At 41.3% G+C, this 23,222-nt stretch overlaps 1 protein-coding gene across 1 annotated transcript in view; it reads right to left on the reverse strand.

The window, feature by feature from the left end:
• The window catches only part of LOC134206513 (uncharacterized), a 37,923-nt gene extending 23,580 nt beyond the window's left edge, over nt 1–14,343 (reverse strand). The window contains exon 1 of the mRNA XM_062682241.1: nt 14,216–14,343. Within this exon, the coding sequence (XP_062538225.1) occupies nt 14,216–14,343 (128 nt within the window). The remainder of the gene's footprint in view (nt 1–14,215) is intronic.
• Nucleotides 14,344–23,222: the final 8,879 nt, after the last annotated feature.

Below are 23,222 nucleotides of genomic sequence, written 5' to 3' on the forward strand. Positions count from 1 at the left end.
ATTTTCTAAATGTCATGGCAAACTGTCAAAAAACTGCACTCCAGAGCCACAGGAGCACTGAAAATACACTCCACTGTTGAACAACAGGCACGAAACCCTAGCAGCACAATTCACATTGATTTGGTTGAAATAACTCATATATGACCAAATTTAGTCGTATATGAGTATAATAGACTGATTTACAACATGTGTGTTGCTCGGGAAGTCCATCACCTTGTCTTAGTCCCCGGCGCGATTCGAACGAACAGGATGGCCTTGGAAATCGTTACTGATTTTGCACATAATCCACCATTGCTTTGATCAGTCGAATTAAAGGTATGCTTCCGGAAGCTGCTATTTCTCGTCCATAATTTTTCATGTAGCTCTATACGCGGTCTAAACTGTCGTATGCTGCCTTAAAATCAACGAACAGATGGTGCGTTGGGACCTGGTATTCACAGCAGCATTTTTAAGGATTTGCCGTACAGTAAAGATCTGGTCCGTTATCACGAGCGGCCGTCAACAGAAACCGATTTGAGTAACTCTTCACAGAAACTCATTCCACGCTAATGGTGACAGACGTCGGAAGATGATCTGGGATATCACTTTATAAGGCGGCATTAAGGATGGTGATCGCTCGAAGTTCTCCGCACTCCAGATTGTCGCCTTTCTTGCATAAATGGAGCATATAAGCCCTTCCTTCCACTCCTCCCGGTAGCGCTGTTCAGTTTCCCAGATTCTGACAAATCACTTTTGTGCGAGCAAGTGGCCAGCCTTTCTTTCCAGGGCCCATCTTCCCGATCCAGCTCAGCTCCGTGATACCATCCTTACCCTTTAGCTGTATTGGTATTAAACTGTTGAATGGCATCCTTAACTTCCCTCAAGGTGGGGTTGGTTTGGCTTCCATCGTCCGCTGAATTGACGTAGATCTCATCTCCTCCGTTTTCCTGTACTCTCAGCGCCTTTAATGTATTCCTCATTGTACTGCTCCACCTTTCGATCACCACACGTTCGTCCTCGTCAAGATGCTCCCCATCCTTATCCCGGCACATATTCTGGCTCGCGGCACAGAAAGCATTTGCGGGATGCGTTGCGAGCTTCCTGATGGAAGAATCCTTGTAGTGTTTCTGAGAACGGCAGCTGTCCCATCTCATCGCACTCCGCTTCTTCCAGGCAACGTTTCTTCTCCTGCAAAAGGCGGGTCTGCTGTCTCCCCTTCCGTCTATAACGTTTCACGTTCTGCACGTTACCTTGCTGCAGCGCGACCACCCGCACTGCGTCCTTCTCTCCAGAATCTGTCTGCACTTCTTCGTCGAACCAATCGTTCCGTCGACTTCGACCCATATGCCCGACGTTGTTCTCTCGCTGCGTCGTTAATGGCTGCTTTGACTGGCATTCCAGCAGTCCTCAGAGAAGGAGCCCATCAGGCTCACTCCTGCTTCCGGCAACGCTTCCTCGAGATGCTGCAGGTGTGCGTGTGCAGCAGTGACGACATCAGGTTGCTTCCGGTCGCTCTAGATCGTACCGCGGCGGTCGTCGGTACCGAACATTATTCGATGACGGATAGTTTTAGGGCTGAGTTTAACCATCACCAGATGGTGGTCAGGAGTCGATGTTAGCGCCACGATATGTCCTGAACGTCGATAATGTCGGAGAAGTGCCGTCCATCAATCAGAACGTGGTCGATTTGTGCAATTCTGTCTGCAGTGGTGATCCTCCAGGTGTATGCCTGATACGGGGAGGCTGTGTTGGAAGTAGGTGCTGCGAATGGCCACGCCTATTCTTGGGGAGCATGGCGAAAATCAATTAGTCGTAGACCGGGCATTTTCGTTCGTCAGCCGGTGAGCGCTAAGAACTCTTCCAATAGTCGGTCTAAACTCCTCCTCTTAGCCACCGGCGGCTGAGCGTTTCAAATCTCTATGAGTGATTTTGACGTCGTGGCTTGGGCAGCTGTCGTACTCACGTTCCAGCTGCGCCAGGGCCATCATACGTCACTGTGTCATCACTGTGCTTCCGGAGTGTCGGGCCTGTTATACTTCAGTTACGTATTGCTAACGAAGAGCAAGAGCGAAACAAAATTTAAAAAGTCTATGTTGATTCGGAACGAAACGAAACGAAATAAGATTTACTTTCGAGTCTTCGAGCAATAGAAATCAGGGTCCATTTAATTCGAAATTTTTCGAAACGACAAAATTTTATTTTTTCGCAATTTTTATTAAATTAGTTTTATATTATGTACGGAATTTCATTTAAAACCTAATTTACACCTGAATTTTCTTTAATTTTTGTGATTTTTTCATAGGGTTAACTCATGAAGTTTCATTGACGCTAAAGGTCGTAATCAGTAAAAACCAACAGTTTTAAAAAGAACTGGAATTGTAATCTCTCTGGATAAAAAAGTTATTCCAGCGGAGTTTCAATTCATGACAAATATGATGCTACTGGCCAATTCATCCGTTAGAGCCTTCTCAACTCTTAAGCGATGCTTACCATGTTCTTAAACCTGGTTTGAGGCCAGTGGAGGTGAATAAATCGGTTATAATAAGAGCGCTGAAAAATGACTTCAAATGCTTGGAATCCACGACACGACTTTGCATCTTTGACAAGTTATACTGATTCATAGCTGGTGCATTAGCACAAATAGGATAGAATAGTTAAAAGATACTTTTTGTTTTCTGTTAGATATTTCCTAACAAAACACTGAAGACGTTTTATAGAAGAAAACTTAATACGCATTTGTCGACTCAGAACGGGGTTATGTAGTAAGCATCTCAAATAGCTATGCTTTTGCGTAGGATTGCCAATCCAGAGATGGCGAGCTCGATTCTCGGTCTGGTCAAAGATGTTTTCGGGTTGGAAACTTTTTCGACACCCTGGACATAGTGTATCCATTGTCTTGCCACACAAGATCCTAATGACTGATGAAGTGCTAATAGAATACTAAGTTGAAAAGCAGATCAAGTTCCAGTTGGAATGCAGAACCATTAAAAAAGAAGAAGTAAGCGTTAATAGAAAAATAATGTATGACTTAATCATTTATTTGTTTATTTGTTTATATGATACATCAACAGGCTGTATTGGCTCAATGATGCTTATAAATTAATTACAAAATGAGAATTACTTTCTATGGTCCAGTATCATTATCAACAATTCTAAAAAAGAACTGAACCTTTCCGTGAATTAGTTGACGGGACAATTTAAAATCAAAAGATGCAACTCTGTTGAATAGTCTTTGAAGACCGCCGATAGCACCAAGCATACCATAGTTCGTTCGATGCCAAGACCCTGAACATCAAACTATTCCTATGGGATCGGGGTTGCACGTGGTAGTTAATTTGTTCCAGAAGAAGGGCGAGTCGAGTCGTCCTTGTATAGATCTGTCATCAGTAATGCTCTCGTTGTGGCTTCGGACGGGAAAGGGTTCCAGATCAATCAAACTGCAACGGCTTTCATAGCTTAGAAGACAGAGGGGTTTTGCCACAGTAATCTAGCAATGCGAATCTCAGAAAACGACGCTGGACGGTTCAATTTTTCGGCGGCATTATAGTATGGAACCAGACGACCGAGCAATTACTCAGAACAGAACAGGTCAGGCAACAGTACAACGATTTTGACAGTAAATGTTCGTGAATTCTCTGGCAATCTGAAGATGAAACCTAATGATGCTTTGCTGACAACGTAGAAACATGCTGCTTAAAAGGTGAGTTTGAGTCTGAATAACTCCCAAATCTTTAACTTGATTAGCTCGTTCAAGTTCTGTGTCATACAAGATATACTTGTTAGTGTATTGTTCCCTTTCCGCGAAAGAGATTTCCGAACATTTAGATGGGTTAACATCCATTCGTTAAGCACGCACCAACTTGCAAGGCATCAGTTGGCGTTGGAAGTGACGAGTCTTCAATGGAACAAATTCAGATACAGTTTGAGGTCGTCTGCATAGCAGAGCCGTGGTCCTTTGATTGTTAGAATGGCGTCGTTGAAATAGATCAGAAATATCAGTGGTCCCCAGGTGACTACCTGAGGAATGCACAGAGTGGCACGAAATGGTTCGACTAGTGATCTCGATAACAGGACAGGCTGCGACGCGGTTAATACGACTGGAACCATCGCAGAAGAACCATTGATTCGAGGCGATCCAGTTTAGCAATGCTATGCGGTGATTCAATTGTCAAAGGCTGCTGTTAGGTCGGTATAGATAACGTCCGTTTGACTGCGATCCGTACTGCTATTGATGTGTAGGTGAAGTCACAAGATTTATGCGTGGTACGTCCAGGGCATAAATCCTGTTGGTCGTCACTAATGTATGATTTACAATGGGCGAGATAGAGGTTCTGATAGTTCTAGTTCTAGCTCGAACAACTTGGCAACACAGACAATGGTGATACCACGGTAATTTACAGCATCCGTCTGTTACCTTTCTTATGAGCAGGGAACATGTGCGCTATCTTCCGACAAGACGGAAAAATTCCTGACGTAATCGAAAGTTGAAAACATGGACTAACGAAGTAATAATGCCATCGATGTGCGTTTTCAGAAATACGGAAGGAATTCCATGCTTTCAGTTTCTATTTCAACATTGATATCTACCATGCTCAGCTTGGCCGGAGATAGGAACGGAGCTCATAGCATTTCGTATTTGGTCTTCTGATAATCTTTCATCTGAAAACACTGGCGATTTTTCTGAAACAGTCTACTGATGTCCTGAAATTAGACGCAAAAATTCCGTAAGCGTCATTCGCGAAGGAAGGCCATTCATTACGTTGCTCTTTACGTACTTGCAGAACTTTTTAGGATGTGTTTTCACTTCCTTTGCAGTCACGCTGATACTGCGAGGAAGCAACTTTTGGCAGATCCGTTTGTATTCGTGATTGATTTGTGATTGATTTGTGCATAGTGCCGTTTCAGTGACAATGCGGCACTTTGAGAACTTCCTTAACGCTGCTCCTTTTAAGCAAGTCGTCGCAGGCCACTTGTTTGTCAAGGTGCGTGGGGAGGGTTATGCTTCACTATTTTAGGAACATGTCTGACAACGATATATGACAGTACATGAGAGAAAGTTTCAGCTGCTCGGTAGATTGTCCAGTCTAAACTAGATATGAGATTTGAAATACCGATGATCAAGCTTTCTGAAGTCATAGAAGAATACAGCGGAGCAGTATCGATATAGTTTTCTAACTTTCGGTGTAGAGAAACCAGCAGAGGAGGATGGGGGTCACTAGTTTTACCAGTGGTGATGGAGCCTCGCATATGAACGGCGCGACATCTTGAACGCTGACAAAACATAGGCCCTAAGCTACGTCCATTCTGGTTGATTACGTGATTTTTTGCGAGGCGTATGGCAGGCTACGTAATTGTCTAGAAGGTACGAGGTGTTCTGATGAATGGCAGGTGGCGCACATCCGGAAAGAAATCAATTGGAAGAATTCACCCAAGAAATTCCTGGGAGGTTGAAATCGCCGATCACAATCCCATTTCATCAGGCTTCCGCTTTTCCAGAATAGTGGAAACAAATTGAGTTTCAATAACCTACGTTCGAATTTCGTAGAGTGGAATATAAGGCGCAGAGGAACAATGTATCTCAGATTCGATTGAAGGCCACAACTGTTCCAAGCAGTTCCATTCTGATTCTCGATTGAGTTGGGTAAAGTTTTTATTAGCAGCAACTAATATCCGCCGCCTGTAGCTTTTTGACTATTATCCGCAGACCGGTACATCGGAAAACCTCATAATCGTTGCCAAATATTATCTAGCTGGAAGGTGCGTGAGTCAACCATGTTTCAGTGAGAATGATGATGTCGTAAGAAAGGTCAGAATTGCTAACATAAAGGTTTTGAAGATAGTTTATGATTTAGTTCGGCGCAACCAAATTTTGATAATATAGAGTATGGTTTAAGTTTAAATTTGTTTCGAAATTCCGCGAATTCCGTTAAATTTCATGAAGCTTTTTGTGCAATTTTGTAATTTTACGAAACGAAACGAAATGAATAAATCAGCCTTCGCCATGCTCCAAATTCCGCGAAATTCCGCGCAATTTCGTTTCGAACCACCTGAAACGAAATTTTTCGAAATACCGCATAAACTTAGCCGTGACTAAACCAGACCTAAAATTATGTAGGTTAGACGAAAAAAGCGTCAAAATAAAAGATAGAAAGGCTGGAAAACCCGAAATTATCCACATTTTGATCAAACATCTAACATTTCGGCGATTCAAAACTCCTGGGGACTAACCTTCAACGACTACGCGTCTCCATTGGGTAATTCACATTTCAAAATGCTCGAAATTCAACTCCCATATGTCTATTAGCATCATTTTGATAATATAGAGTCCTGGCAAATTCGTGGCAATTATTCGGTGCCATTAAGGGGTGGCGCAGAAATCAATTTATGTTTATAGGAAATTTGTATGGGAAAACCTAAAATTTATCAAGTCTCCTACAACTTGTCAAATCGTGATGAATTCAAATAAACATCACCAACCTCTCTTTTGGAATCTATATAATGAGACCTCGGGATAACACATTAGTTGTGAGTGGATTCAACGGTTCTATTGACAGTGTGAATATGAGAAAAATGTCTAAAATGGTGTAATGCCTCAACGACCATGGAAATATAAATCAAATATTAGGTTATCCCTAGTGTTGAGCTCAAATAGATTCCAAAAATGGAGGTTGGGGATGTTTATTTGAATTATCACGATTTTCATTACGAACGAATACATTTAATTTTTCGCTGCCTTAATGCCACCGAATACATGCCGGTACTCCTATTATCAAAATGATAACTAGTATTAAATTGAAATTAACACCCTAAATGTGAACTATCCTCACTGTCCATACCAGAATGCTGATTCGCCCACGCGTGTGCAGTGTTCCCAAGAGCTACCAGCTAGAAGGCGTTTTGCCTCACGGGTTTTCCGGCAACGAAATATAGCCACTTTTTTGGAATGTGAATATTATCAATATGATTGAGATTTACAACCATTTTTAAATGACGTCAGCTAGCTATATTGTTTAACTGTTGCATGAGGTAAAAATACCCAAGAAAATCACATTTTGCGAAGACATGAAAGTCTTTGTAGCTAGAATAATTGCCTCCCTTCCCTATTATTTATTTAAAAAATATATAGACTTGGGTAGGTTCAAAAACAAAAATTTCAACCTCTTGATCGATAAAAAAACATTGCGTGCTTTAATGACAGTACTATAACAAATTGTCTCTTCCGCATGGAATAATGTTACTCGACACCAGGCTGGCTAATACTTGGTGCATACTGTCTGCGTATGTAAAACCATCAAACACCATGGCGGAACACTTCAAACACGATGGGAACGAACGCGAATACCCAAATGGGCTGAGGCTGCTGTATACACGTGGTATATTCGTTCCATTTTAATCCGTCAAAATAAGTAATTATAACTGTAGCCACTCAAATGTTGTGAACTGTCTTCCGATGAGAATCAGGCCACAGGCTTAAAACTCTGGGCCGTACGACAAGAGAGCAGACAGTTCATTTGAGCCGTTCTGCCCGTGTTTGCCGCATCGCCGTCAGAGTTTGCAAAATCAGAGAACGCGATAAATCTTTGAAGACAACCGCCTTGCCACATCATCGAGCAGGGCGAGGGACTAAGGGTGCCTATGGGAAAATGGTATGCAAAGTTATTATTCTTGCAGAGGCTTTTCCCCCATTTCCACTAGGAAGCTTGGTAAGCGAATGTCCGTTATGTGCTCTTCGAAGCTTTGACTTTTGCGGCTACAATGTTCGACGAATTATGTTGTGATCCATCCGCATCACACATCGGCAGGCGCATCGCAACGCGCGAACAAATGTCACTTATAAAATGGTAATAATGTCATTTAGGTGGGAGATAAATGTCAGCTGAGTTTCAAGTTGCCTGATCAATGTTGAAGAGAGACGTCGTTTACAGTAGAATGTAAATTTCAATTTGAAGCGATTTTTTCCTAGTCTGTGGGATGTCCTGAAAGAGCTTCTTTTGGTGAAGAATGAAAACGGACAAAGATAAAGCAATTTGTTAGCAAACTTTGATTACTCAAAATCATTTACATTAAAGCAGATAATTTAAAACTGGTTTCAATAAGCACATATTGAATTGGAACCGAATCTGCCAGAAAGCCTACGTGAAAAAACCATCACAGTAACTGAATCAATTTGCAATAAATTATTCAAACAATTATATATGCAATATTTGTATAATTAGCAATATTTGTGTAACAATAATTATATGCAATATTTGTATAAGAATCTAATGAATTTAACATATTTCGTGAATTTCTAATAAAGAATTATAGGAAATACTTGCGCCATATTTACCTAATTGTATTGCATTGTATATGTAATGTGAAATGCCTTGCTTTTCAGTCAATATGCATTGAAACACATATTGCGATTGCACTTATTCAAATCCTACATCGCAATGCAGGAAAGCATTGCTCCTACCGATATAGACAATAATGCTATTCTATCACTATTGCACCTTCCATATGTGCTTCAAATTATCCGGTTTCGCTCACAGGAATTTCCTTTGTTTCATCAGAAGTATTTTATTACCCCCAGTTTTTGCATCCTCGTTTGATTCTTCTTTTCCATTCTCCAGTCACAGCCGTTGCCGTGGTGTTTTAGATTTTTTTCACTTCAGCACAGATCATAAAACTGCATATCAATATATACCCTAAATTGTACGCAATTCCTGTGTTGCCTTGTGTACCCCACTTCTATCCGATATGGTGCACCAAGAAAAGCTCGTTAAACTTGGCTCATAGTTGCGGTGCAATGCTCGTATCTACCGTTTCGAATGGTTTACACATTTGCCATTTTTTACGATTTCAAAAGTTTTAAACCATTGAAATCGACTGTATATTTCTATTTCGATTTTAAGGACGGCTACGACGCAGACTTGAATTGAAAAATTTCTGTTTTATCAGGTTTTCCGCCTTAGCTTTCGTTTAACAAATTTGATTAATCACAAATCGTATTGGATACCCCACACACTTAAATTAGTTTGCAGACCTCAGCAAAATTTTCACCGAGATTCCAACAGCCGAGATCTCGTTAATTTTTGTACTGAAATTCGGCGATTTTTTTACCGAAATTTCGTCACAATTTAACCGAAATTCCGCAAAGTTGACTTTCTACCGAAATCTCGGTAAAAGTTTTAAAGACATTCGTCGAAATTATTTCCGAGATCCCGACTGTTGGATTCTCGGCAATCGTAAAATTTTGAATTTGATATGGAATGATTTCCGCTTCAAAGCGCTCGTGAAGTGTTTTGATACCATGTGCAGGTTTTAAGGATCATCAGCAGCAACTTGTTTTGTACGCGTTGGAGTTTTAGATGATGTGTTTGCGCAGCTCTCCCAGACCGGCATGCCGTTTTCAATCACTGGGGTAAATTTGCTTGAACACAAACTTAATTTTCCGATTTTTTAAATAATCAGGGCATCGAATAGAAACGAATTAGAGGGCGGCCCATCAAAAAATTTAAAAAAGTGTTTTCCATACTAATTTGAGCCACCTTCTTGCTTATAATTGTTATTTAAATTTTACTAAAAAAAAATTTGTTTATTTTGTATATTTTCGTATTAACATCAGTTTGCTTTCGACATTATTATTTTATTTCCTTAATTTCTTCTTAGTTTTTTCTTCTCCTTATATATAAAAATGAATAGGTCTTTGTTCGTATCTGCGTAACTTGAAAACGGCAAAATGGGTTTTCTTTAATCCTTCAACAAATCTGTTCACTATGATCTCCGACGGGTTCACAGGATATAATCACATGTAAAAAACACGAGTAAAATTGAGATAATTGTGAATATCCTACTACGCAAAATAGCGTCAACTAGTTATTGAAATAAACATTAACTAACCTGGGTTACGCACAACAACTGAAATTTAGACACATCTGAAGAAGGAATCAAAAATAAACAGCAGATTATCGAACCATCGGTATTTACCGTCATCTGCCGAACCGAGAGCATCTACGAAATTTTCAGGGTGCATATGTTTAAAGTTATTCTTTGATGAGATTGCTGTTTTTTCGGTGCTGTGCACTGTGGAAAGTGTTTAATGCACATCGGGTGGCACTAGAGCATTCGGAGGATTTGGGGCAACGATTCTCACCAGATTCAAAAGTAAAAATTAAAAAGTTGATTTTACAAAATATTGGTTATTTCAATTTCTGAAAAATGGAAATAACTGTGTACATTATTCTAACCTAAAACGTTTTTCATCAAAGTTTTAATGATCTAATGAAAATATAGCCATTGACAAAGAAACAATAACACTGATTCAATTATGTGTGTGAAATCAATTGTAATAAACGAATTTGTGACGAAACCACAATATCAAATCAATTGTATTTGAACATTTTCTCCTACTTACGATAGAATGTATGCTATACATTTGCGTAATGGATTAGCTTCTGAGCAACTAGCCTTAAGGATGGAGAACTATTTCGACTGATATGAAGATAGGTGAATATATGCAAAGGTGTTGTCTGCGAGCCTCGGTAGATTATACACATCTGAGCAATAGTTTGATTGGAAAGCACTATAGGAAATGTTCGTACAGATTTGAACATAGCGATGTTTTGCTTATGGAAGACAGGTGAAGAAAACTAATGCGAAAGTTGGAGTGTATGCAAGGGGGCGCAAGTCCAAAATTTATTTGAAAACATAGTCATTGCCATAAGTTTTTGCTATTTTGATCAATCGTGCAAAAAATACAGAAATTTCGAAGAGTGAAACTTAGATCATAAGCGAACGTGCGTTATGAGTGCAGATCTAGGGTACCCCATTGTGCATTATAGATAGTAGAATCGTTATTCTCATTTAGTGGTTTGTCAATAACTCATCCCAGAGGCTAAATTTCAAAATGTGTTGTATGGTGGACATCTAGTCGAGGTTTATCTGTCATGCCTAACAGTTGGTTGTTTGAATTTCACTAATAACGGGCTATAGCACTAGTAGCAGTAACTTAGACTAAATGATTGCATAGTTTTTATCACTTAGTATAAGTATAGAAACTACACCATCTCCTTTAGTGGTAGGATTGAACATCGATCTTATTAAAGAGATTGTAGAAAACTATCGCCATTGAAATGGGCCTGTGAGAATGAAGTTTTGAGCAAACTAAATTGATCGAACGCAGATTACTAAATGATCAATAACATCCTTGAGGATGTTAAGCATAAGCATCCCAGCAGCTCATGCAACTCGTGGTTCATTCGCCTTCTCCACCATCCGTCATCTGCACCCCACCATAGATGGTACGCAGCACTTTCCGTTCGAAACTCCAGTCGTTGGTCCTCCACGAGCATCGTCCAGGTCTCGTGTCCGTAGAGGACTACCGGTCTAATGAGCGTTTTGTGGATTGTCAGTTTGTGAGCGGCGAACTCTATTCGGGAGTCCAAAGTACGTACGCATTCAAGCCATTGCGTCTCCGAATTTCTCTTGGTTCATTTTCGCGAGTCACCATGAGCCCAAGTACACAATTCTTCTACCTCGATTTCGTCACCACCGATGCAAACTCGCGGTGGGTGGCTCCGTGTCTTCTCTTAACCTCTTCCTATCATGTACTTCTTCTTCGACGTGTGATGACAGTCCAATCCGCTTAGCTTCCGTCTTCAGTCTGATGTAGGCTCTTCCATCTTCTCAAAGTTACGTGCCGATATCTATGTCGTCGCGAAGCAAATAGCTGGACGGACTTATTGAAAATTGTACCACTCGTGTTAATCCCTGCTCTTCGTATTACCCCTTCAAGCGATGTTGAATAAGACGAAAGACCATCACCTTGCCGTAACCCTCTGCGGGTTTCGAAGGACTCAGAATCCCTGAAACTCAACTACGCACATCACCCGATCCATCGTCTGGATCAACCGTTCGGTTTATTCGGAAACCGTGTTCGTGCTTGGCTGCCATAGCTGGTCCCGATCGATTGTATCATGCGGCTTTGAAGTCGATGAATAGATGATGTGTGGGCACTTGTATTCGCGGCATTTCTACAGTACTGGACACCTGGTCGTGGTGGGCGTTCCCCATAACCCCCTGGTACTGCCCCACGAACTCCTTTGCAGTTGGTGCTAGTCGACGGCATAAAATTTGGAAGAGTACCTTGTAGGCGGCGTTCAGCAATGTGATTGCGCGGTAGTTGCTACAACTAGCATTGTTATCAGCCGTTAGCAAGGATCCGAGGTTTCGCAGGTTGCGACAGGATGATCTACGATGGATTGCATCCCCGCAACTTCGACGTCGTGGGGCTGCAAGAGATTTGCTGGACATGACAGAAAGTGTGGAAAAGCGGGCATCGAGCGGCTACCTTCTCAAAGCTTGGCACCACCAACGAGCTGGGAACCGGCTTCATAGTGCTGGGTAAGATGTCACAACGAGTTGGGTGGCAGCCAATCAACGCAGAGTGTGCAAGCTGAGGATTAAGGCCGTTCTTCAACTATAGCATCATCAACGTGCTGCACAAAAGGAGACCTGACGACGAGAAAGAAGCGTTCTACCACTGGCAGACGAACAGCGATGGATGCCCACTGCGGGACTCAAATGTCATCGGTGACATAGACACACAGGTAGGAAGGAATGTATATTTAGACCGGTCATCGGACCGATGAGTCTGCACACCGTATCGAATGACAACGCCAACGATGCATAAACTTCGCAGCATCCCGCGGAATGAGGTCCGAAGCACCTTCTTTCCCCGCAAAAACATCCACAAGGCATGGAATCACCTAACAGAAGATGGAAAACCAAATCGACCACGTTCTAATCGACGGTAAATTCTTCTCCGACATACGAACATCCGCACTTACCGCAGTGCGAATATTGAATCAACCACTACCTCGTCGCAGTATGTGCGCTCAAAACTCTCGACGGTGATCAACACGCGTCGATTCACCTCAACAACATTGGGCGGTTACAAGACGTGACTAACCCAAGAATACGCACAACAGCTGGGTAGCACTCCCAACGGAAAGCAGCTATCGCAGCGTCTCTTGAAGATGGCTGGAGATATTCGATCCGCCATTAGGCCCACCAACCGCTGCACTGGCACGGTGCCCCGGATCAGAGAAACGACTGGTATGACGGCGAATGTGAGCAGTTAGTAGAAGAGAAGATTGCAGCATGGAAGATTGCTGCAACCCGCACGAGGGCGAACGAGGCACGATATAAACAGGCGGAACAGACAAAACTCGTTTTTCCGGAGGAAAAGCGTCAGACAGGAAGATCAGGACCGTGAGGGGGGGCAACTGTACCGCGCTAATAACCACGAAATTCTATGAGAGTTAGACCGTTCGAGAGACCACCTGCCGCAGCCGATATGTGGGACATAACAGGAACCTTACAGAACGAGCGTGAGGTGATCAGGCAGCAGCACTACGAAGAGCACCTGAATGGTGATGTGGAGCAAAAGATGACGGTATGGTAGTATGACCTGGGAACGCGCGCAGGACATTATTCTACTGGCTCCGGATCTCCAGGAAATCCAGGAGGAGATTGGCCTGCTGAAGGACAACAAAGCCAACATATATATTAGACCGGTTGTCCTCACGGACATGAAACATGGACAATGCTCGAGGAGGACTTGCAAGCACTCAGGGTATTCAAGAGACGGTGCTTAGGACCATCTTTGGCGGTGTGTGGCGGCGAATGAACATGAAGCTCCCAGCTCTGCAGCAGAACCCAGTATCCAGAAGGCTGCTAAAGCCGGAAGGGTCGATGGGCAGGCATGTTGCAGAATGCCGGACAGCAACCCTGCAAAGATGGTGTTCGCTTCCGATCCGGCAGGTACGAGACGGCAGTGGAGCGCAGCTAGCGAGATGGGCAGACCAGGTGCAAAACAACTTTGATTGAAAGCAGGAAGTATAGCACGCGCGCTATCCTTGGGAGGATGAGTGACCAAGTTAGACGGTGGGTGAACGAAGCCGATGAGATGGAGAGTCAGTTGGATTTGTAGCTCTGTGTAAGGAGCTTGTTTTTAAGCAGTTCGGTGTGAATCGTGGCATATATTCAGCAGAGGTTGCCATCTTGGTGAACGCCGTGGACACTACTCCATCCAACCGACATCACCCGTCTGGATCTCTGAAACAACTCTATTGCTTACCACCCGGCCTTCCACCCATCACGCGGTTAAACAGCAGCCCGTAGGCATTGTCGTAACACCTGGCCACCCAACGGGAGATTTGCAGGCCGCATCATTGTCCGGCCCCAAACCTACCGGCCACTAGTGCACTGCGTTATCGCCTGACCCATGTTCTGCCACACGATTGTTTTACCATCGGCCGGTCTATTGTTCGTCAAGCCTACCGCGAGCCACGTTATCACCTCGCAGCCCGTTAGCGGCATCACTAGCCGGAAAGCGTCACTTCATCATCGTCCGGACACCTGACGACATCTTGATCACCAGCCGCATCACAGCCAAGCCATCCATCGGTTGCCGTATTGTCCAACCGCCCGTCGGCCAGCTAGCCACACGCACGTTGGCTTCATCTTCATCTCCATCGACCGCCCCCTGCACCGCTTCATCGATCGGTCTCCCGCCGATTTACCCTTCCAATCGGTAATCCGTTGGCCACCTCTCTACCTAGCCACCCCGCTTTGGCTGACTCATCGGGCGATCAACCGCCAACCATCGATAATTTGGAAGCCAACCATTCACCCACCCGTAAGTGTATGTTTGCATGAATAAACGCCTCTCAATTAAAATTAAATTATTCGGTTGTCTTCACGCTCCCGAAAGCCTCTCCACACCTGACACCCTGGACCCGACAAAGAGGTCTTTTGAGTCCACTCCAAACGGCTGCCGTGGCTATAGGCCAGCAGCTAGGGGCTTATGCCAGTTCCCTTCTGGAACTGAGCGGTTCCGGGGCCATAACATTATGTAACGTTTTACGTTTTTGCGATCAATTTTCGATTAAGTCAAAATAGGAATTTATGACGTTTTTCTCTTTTTAAGTAAAATCATAAATTAAAATTATTTGGAATTCATTAAATAGTGAAACATTACGTTACGTTAATAATTTGAAGACCGGACGAAAAGAAATTTGAATTTTTATTTGTATGTCGATTACGAGGTTTGTGTCTTGACTAAATTATTATCCAAATAGAAATTGACCATACTGTTGTAAGTGTTCTCATGTGCTCGTTTTATCGACTCACCGAAGGCGCACTCTTTGTCGCCATTTCAAATTTAGGCGAAATTTAAAATAATTGACGACTTTTCAAAGGATAAGTTTCTTTATAAAATTCAGACAAGAGCTCGATCATTTCTTCTAAGTGAACGGCTGGTGATCAGAAGTGTTGCGGAAGTAGATTACAAAGGTTTTCATTATTTAAAGTTGATTTTGGCTAGTTTGACTAAAGGTAAAGTGTGATTGGAGTGAATTGTTCTGTCTATTTTAATCGAATTTCTAAGTTAACAGTTAACGTAGCAGACGTCATGGACGTGTTTTTGAATTCCGAACACCGAGTTAGTTAGTGAAACGTACAAAAAGGTAAAACAAATTTTAATGTTTAATGTAATGTTTTTTTTTTTAATGAAACGAATTCGCGTTGGACTTTCCAGCGCATTGCGCTTTTTGGTACGGGCTGGAATTTGTGTATTCGACCGGAGTCGGGTACGGGAATACGTGTAGGCGTCTACCGCCATTTCGTCCAACGGACATCGAGAGCTCGAGCGTGCGTTAAGGCCCGCCTGTAAAGGTAGTTAGTAGGAGGAGTGAAGTCGCTGTCTAAAGCGAAGACTCGGCGGTCGCCAATCAACCATCGAAGGTAAGATCACCAAGCCAATTCCGTAGATCATTCGATGCGGTCCCCGTACGTCGTCAATAATCGTACGCTGGACCGAACCCGAACCGACGGTTGGATCTTCTTTTAGTCCTCGCTCAGTGAACCGGAAAGGTACGCGAGGCGGGTCGTTAGGAAGGAAGCTACTAGCGAGGAACAGTTATTCGGACCACTCTCGATTCGAAATCGGAAGCCTTCCGTCCAGCCACTCCCTACGCATCTTTAGTTTCAGCCATATCGCTCGAGCTCGACCTACATCGCTGCGCGCCAATCCAGCATCTGCGCAGCCAATCGGCCGTCATCGCCACAACCTGGTCGGAGGACATCGTCGCCATCTTCTCGGCGGGTACTTCCAACACATCAGTCCATCGAGAGTAAAACCTGCGCAGGTATGTGAGCTTGTATTTTCATGGCATGATTGCTCTCTTTTCCATTCCGTACCGATACGTCAGCAATTAGAGAATAAATGCCGTTAAGTAATTTGAAGAAAGTAAGCGAGTTTTAGTTGTATTGCATTTCACGGGCTGGAAGAAATTCACTCCATTGCGTTTACCGTGGCTACAGTTTAAAAGTTGGCTTTGAAAGTTGTTTTCGTTCATTTTCAATGGGTTGAGCGAGTTCAGGTAGTGGGAAGTGAGGGAAGTAAAATATTAAGCGTAAGTAATTTTGGAGCAGCGACGTTCGAAGTCCCCAGAGGTAAGGGTCTGTAAAGTCAGGCAAATTGGGAACGCGACCGGTGGTCTCTCTTCGAGAGTGACGCTTAAGCCCCCGTGTTATAAAATCACCTCGAAACAATTCGCGAACGGTAACAATTAGAGTCTTGCAAAATGTATAGACTGGACCAAGACCTGAACCAGCCTGACTAGTTGGCTGTTTCAGTTCCCGGCCCAGTCTATAGGTTGGTGTTGCTTCGATCCTTCATTAAAAGTTCGAGCAAAAACCGGCAGCAACAAAAATTCAGGAACGAGAGAGCAGGTAAGTAAGCCCACTTAGCAGCAGCGGAAAAAATACATACAATACATAAAAACGTTAGATATGAACCCATGACATCAAACGGGAGTCATAAATATACATGACGACGTACCTCAAGTAAAAGTAGGTATGCAGCAGGAGTCACAGCCCTATCAAAGCGTATTTTTACGCATAAAATCGTTAAAAGACAACATGTTATAGTTGAATTATGAAATGATAGATTTAATTATAATCTTTCCAGTCAGCATATTGGCATTCTTCAATGCCAAATACAAACCAAAACCCCACATGACAGAATACCAGTGTTAACATCTCCAAAGCTAACGGATTACAAATTATCAAGCAATCTGTTTATCTTGCGACTCAAACAGAAACTACGGCATTGCGTAATGTGGATTAAGCAGCTACATGTCTTCTACCGTTGAAATTTGCAGCTCAATAATAGTCAGATATAATATAATCAGTTTGCGGAAAGGATATCGCTCTTCATTGTCCGAGAATGCGGACCGAAATAAATAAACGGAACAACGCTAATAACGCCGAAGTAAGCTGATGGAAGGGATCTTGTTTCGGCATCATCAGTCCACCTTGTCAACCGGCTTCATATCGCTTGGTCAGACCAACCTCCATCTGCTGCGGTTTGTTGTTATGACACATACCAGGTGAGATGGGGGACGTGAAACATGCTAAATCTGAGTTAATTTGCAATAATAATCACGTAGCAAGTACATCAACCAACTATGTATATAACATTGATATGAATTAAAATGCCACAGTAAGCCTTCTTTCTTCTGTCATCATAACCATCAAATATAATCTATATAATAAAAATCAAATGGTCTGTGTTCGTATCCGCATAACTCGAAAAAGGCTGGATGGATTTTCTCCATTCCTTCAGCAAATATGTTCGTTATCGTTTCCGACGGGTTTATATAATAATTCCTCATGCAAAATCATTACTAAACTCGATTAAATAGTGAAATGCCAAACTAAAGATTTGTATGGGGATTTCGCATAGCCAGTTCACAACGCACATTTTCGCCTACTATGCAGGACAACGTCTGCCGGGTCGACTAGTATAAAATAATTCACAACTTTTTCTTAGAAACTACATGCCTAAGCAAAAAGTATAGAAATCGCATTCAAGTGTTCAGTATCACAATAAAAGTGAGCATTTTTAAACATATTTTAGATAACTCAAACTCTTAAGACATTTTTATTATGTAACAGTGCCAACGATAGTACATGTGAACCAATAATTTTCGGCTACATTATTTCCCATCCTTGTTTTCGGAACATAGGAAGCATAGTCCACTCCGGTGGACGTGGCTGATATCCTCATTGAACAATGAGGTAACGGAACCCATGCCTGCCATTGTGTTGAATGATAGAATGCCAGATAAAATTCTATTCTGGTACATTATACAGTGGACGTTTGCTAAATTGCAAGACATTCAACTACAATTTGGTAGTTGCGACTTTAGGACCACTAAACGGCAAAACTATGTCAAATCATTGTGAAGTCGAATGATACCTTTGGACGTCTTCAATTTCTTGCAGATCTAGAATAACATTCGTTAATTAAACTAGAATTTGATGTTATCGATCGACTACTGTAGAACAATATTTTTTCTGTCTTCGCGGTTAGGTGGCATGCTTAGAAAATAGCGTTTTCAGCTCATGTCCATTTTTTATATAGGGAACAGAACTCGCTTGTGAGGAGGACGACACCGGGAGGACAACCTTCGCGAGAGGAATTGTTAGTTGCCGTTAGGGAAGTGGAATTGAGCCCAAACGACCTGGTTGTAATTGAAGTCAAACAATCACAGTCATCCGGTCGGTGTCGTTTGGGTGATTCCTTTTATTTTTGAATGGCATATTGGATGCTTCGGACAAATGTAAATTAAGAGGAACAAGACGTAGACTCAGAAGAGAGGAAAAATCTCGTATCATGACGTGAAAACAAGGTATTGAATGAAATTCTGTCATATTCACCAAATTGCTGATCTTTATCTTTTCGTTTCCGGTATCGAGGCGCAACGGTGAGTTGTTCTATTGGATGTAATTTTCGATATTGAGCATCTCGTTGCCGATAGTAAGGAAGATATTGCTTGGCTTTGTAATTATTCAGAGTAGACAAATATGACGTGCCAAGTTGTAAAAATAGATCGAAAATTGAATTTCCATGTAGTAAAAGATGATTGAATAATTAATCACATAGTTAATTTTAGTTTTTTTTATTTTCATTGCCAAAACTTCAAATCTGAAGTAGAATGCGATTCAACAGTACAATTATGTAGATGATTTGTATCACCACTTGTACCCTTGTACAATGCATCACAACTTTGAAAGTTATTTTTTTATCTAGCAGAAGTCCTAAATATTTCGCTTCGCTAGACCAATTAATTGGAATCCCATGCATAGTGACAATATGTCTGCTAGAAGGTTTCAAATAAGAGCTCTCGGCTTATGTGGGAAAATTATAAGCTGGTTTTGGAAGCATTGTGGGAAATTTTCCATTTTGCAAGTAAGTGGAAAAATATCAAACTTTTCTGCAGTCTACTTCAAATGACACGAAGGCTTCGCCCTTTGGCTGAGAGGTCCGTGTCATCTGCAAACAAAGATTTTTGAAATCCTGGTGGTAAATCAGAAGTAAAAGTAAAAACGTCAGTCAGAAGTAAAAACGTTATACAATATGGGCTGATTCGCTGTCTTGGGAGGGGTCTCAGTAGCCTTGCGAGAAAGGCGTAGGATTGCCAATCCGGAGATGGCGAGTTCGATTCGGTCGGTCTAGGATGTTTTCGGGTTGGAAACATTCTCGACACCCTGGGCATAATGTATCCATTGTACTTGCCACACGATACATGAGTGGCGGATAGAAAAGCAATTTCAATACCTCGTGCAGGGAACTTCTTTTGATTCAGGGGCTACTTTGGATTTTAATTTTTGAAAAATCTAAACGGAAAAAAACCAAATTTGTAACAGAAAGTTGCCTCCGACTATCAACAAGACACCCAATTAGTGATAATGACAACTTTATAGAAATTTTCGTTATAATTCTTGTTTTAAAATGTCCAAAGTAGGCCTGATTTTTCAAAAGAAGACACGTAACTGAGGAAATGCTAATAGAATACTAAGTTGAAAAGCTAGGCCAAGTTCCAGTTGGAATGTAGAGCCATTGAAGAAGAAGAAGAAGAAGAAAGAAGAAGAAGAAGAAGAAGAAGAAGAAGAAGATGCCTTGGGAACACAGCTCTTACAAGTAATCTATCGAATTTAGAATTCTGATAGTTTACCTGCGATGACATCTGATAAATAATTTGGATCAGTTTAATAATGTACAGAGGAAAATTAAAATTCATCAATTTTACAATCAAACCTCATGCCAAACACCGTCAAAATGCACCCTACTCCAGTCGAATATCCTTCAGATTTGTTGGAGTATTAAATTCGTAACTCTTAATAACTGATGAGCGGTTGAATCCCATGGCAAAAACCATGCAATAGCAAAAAACAGAATCATCTATTTAAAATAATCTTTCTTGCTTATTGAAAAAGCAAACTGATTGGGCGATAACTAGAAGCCTCAGCTGGATTTTTGTCGCTTCAAAATTGGAACAACGTTTACGTTTTTCCATTTAGCTGGACAGTATGCCAATTGAAAACATTTGTTAAATAGATTAACCAAAAGGATAAAGAGCTCTCAGGAAGTTTTTGATAAGTATGTAGAAAATACCATCATCACCGGTGCTTTCATATTTTAAATTTTCTATAATAGATCTCACTTCATCCAAATTAGTTCCCAACGAAGGGTCAGAAACATTCTCTTGATTAAGAATGTCTTCACTCGATGTAACCTGATCCTCAATTGGACTAGTAGGACCTAGACTAATATAGGCACTCTCGAACTGCTGAGCAAGTTTTGAGCTTTTCGCCATTTGTAAATAAAATTTTATTTCCTCTTTCTGCGCTGAAATTGTCTTTTGAGGTTTTCAAGAATTTTTCGTAAATTTCAAAGGTTTCGAACTGGGATCAACTTTGAAGCATTATTTTAATATTTGGTATTTCTCAGAATAGGAAAACGTTTTCTAATTTCATTTAGAATCACGCAAATAACTTCAACAGAGTTATATTGTTTTGCTTCTCCCACATTTTTAAGACGGATCAAGCAAAAGGCGTCGTATAATGGAGTTGAGTAATAATGAATTGAATCTAATTTCATTTAAGAATTGCAATGCCTCTGGCTTCGACAATTAAATTTTCAAAGATACGAGAGCATTATTAATATCACTTTGGTATCGAGGAATATCACATCAATATTCCTATCGATAATTTGATAAATCCCAATCAGCTCTATGATAATTAAAACTAGAGCTAATTGGATTATTAATAATTCTTGTGAGATCACAAACGTCACAACAGAAACAGAAACGCATTCAGGTTTCCACTTGAAAATTTCTTCAATGTTTTGTTGAAAGTGTTCAAGTATAAATCAAATAGCATATCTGTTGATTTAAATAATATTGTTCAGTGGCTAAGTGGAAAAACAACTCCTTTTAAATCTTTTTCCACCAATTTCAAGCAACTAAAATGGTCTGAATTCAAGGATGTTATCGATCATTGAATAATCTGCCTTCGATCATTTAGTAGTTTGTCAATAACTCATTCCAGAGGCTAAATTTCAAATGTGTTGTATGGTGGACATCTGAGTGCAAAGGTTTTTACCTCTACCTAACAGTTCGTTGTTTGAATTCACTAATAACGGAGCTATAGCGCTAATGTGAGTAACTTAGACTAAATATATTGCCTTATATAAAAAATTTTGTCCAACCCCCTCGGGATCAAAATAAATTTTGAGGCTACAACAAAAAATCAGGAAATTATTAGGATCTTAAAACTTCTCTAACAAATACGAGGAGTTTTTTTTATTTAATATTTTTTATTGGAAATTTCAAATGAAACGAATCTCTACTAATTTCATTATACATAATTGAATCAGCTTAATTTTACAAAACGACATCAGTGAAGTTACGGAAAAGTTTTAGATCTATTTCACCATTTTCAAAAGTATGCCTCACCATGAAGTACGTTAAAATATTCATTGTAATATTTCCAACAGACCACAGTAAAAATTAAAAAGCCGATTTTAACTGTAATCAACAGATTTCATATTGATTGGATGTTTACCATTTGAAAGTTTTACAGATTCAAGTGCCACCCCATCCATTCAATTATCATCTTGAATAAAGTCTCAGGCAAATTATCGACCGAATTCGAAGATTTATTAAATCTGTAAAAAATCTATAAAGGTCTTTTAACAGATCTAAGCAGTATAGCTGTTGATTACAATACAAACTCGACTTTTCTAGATATTTATTAAGGTCTGTTGGAAATATAGACGGTAATTTTACCTTGCTTATGTGAAGGGGCATTTTCATCATCATGAAGTCATTTCCATGAAGTTAGCCGAAAATCGTGACTGCTAGTGGCTTTTCTCTTTATCACTTCACCTGTCACTCACTTCCTGCAAGAGCGGTGCCTCGTACATTCCTCCCGACCGACGACATGATTGCAGTGTAATACAACTTCACCTTGCGGATGTGGTTCTTCTGTTTGGAGACTTCAATCAACCAGGACTTGTATGGTCTCTCTCCCACCATGGATATACGTTTCCTGATCCACTTTTATCTGCAACTACACCTGCACAGCCGCCGGCATCCTTGAGGACTCTGAACGCCGTTGTGTCTTGACAACTATCATCCTACGTTGATATATCAATTCGCTTGGATTTAATCTACGTTCCGGTGGACCTATGGTGACGACCGACTCAATTTTCAAAACCGATTCTCCAACTCCGCCAATAGCGTCCGTATTGCTCAAATGTTTGAACCGCCTGGACATCGAATCAGCTGTAGAATGTTTCAACTGTCTGCTACGTGACTGCGTTTCAGTCGTTGTATCGAAGCGAAAACCTCCGAGGAAACTACCGTGGACTAATGATGTATTGCGCAACCTGAAAAGAGTGCGCGCTAGAGCTCTTCGCGTTTATACCTATCGACGTTTATACCTGTGCCTTCACTGGAACTTCAACAATGCGAGGATAGATTATCGGCGGTATAATAAACTTTATACAACATTATGTTCATCTCACGCAACAAAATCTCCGACGACACCTAAAGTTTTGGTCTTTCGTGAATTCTAAAGGGAAGGAAACTGGACTGCCATCAAGTGTTTTCTCAATAACTTCCATTGCTTGAATACTGAGAGAAATGCAGCTTTTCGCTAAACACTTCTCAAGTGTATTCTCAAGCTATTGTCTTCTCAGGATGACACTGATGAAACAATGTAATGGATATGGATATGTCTTTGATATGAACGTTCAAATGGTTCTGTCAGCGATACGTCAGACCAAATGATCCTTTCACCTGGACTAGCGCGTTCTTCCATCTGGCCCGCTGAAGAAATAGCGA

Source organism: Armigeres subalbatus, chromosome 1, assembly GCF_024139115.2.
Source record: "Armigeres subalbatus isolate Guangzhou_Male chromosome 1, GZ_Asu_2, whole genome shotgun sequence".
In the NCBI taxonomy this organism is placed as follows: Eukaryota; Metazoa; Arthropoda; class Insecta; order Diptera; family Culicidae; genus Armigeres; species Armigeres subalbatus.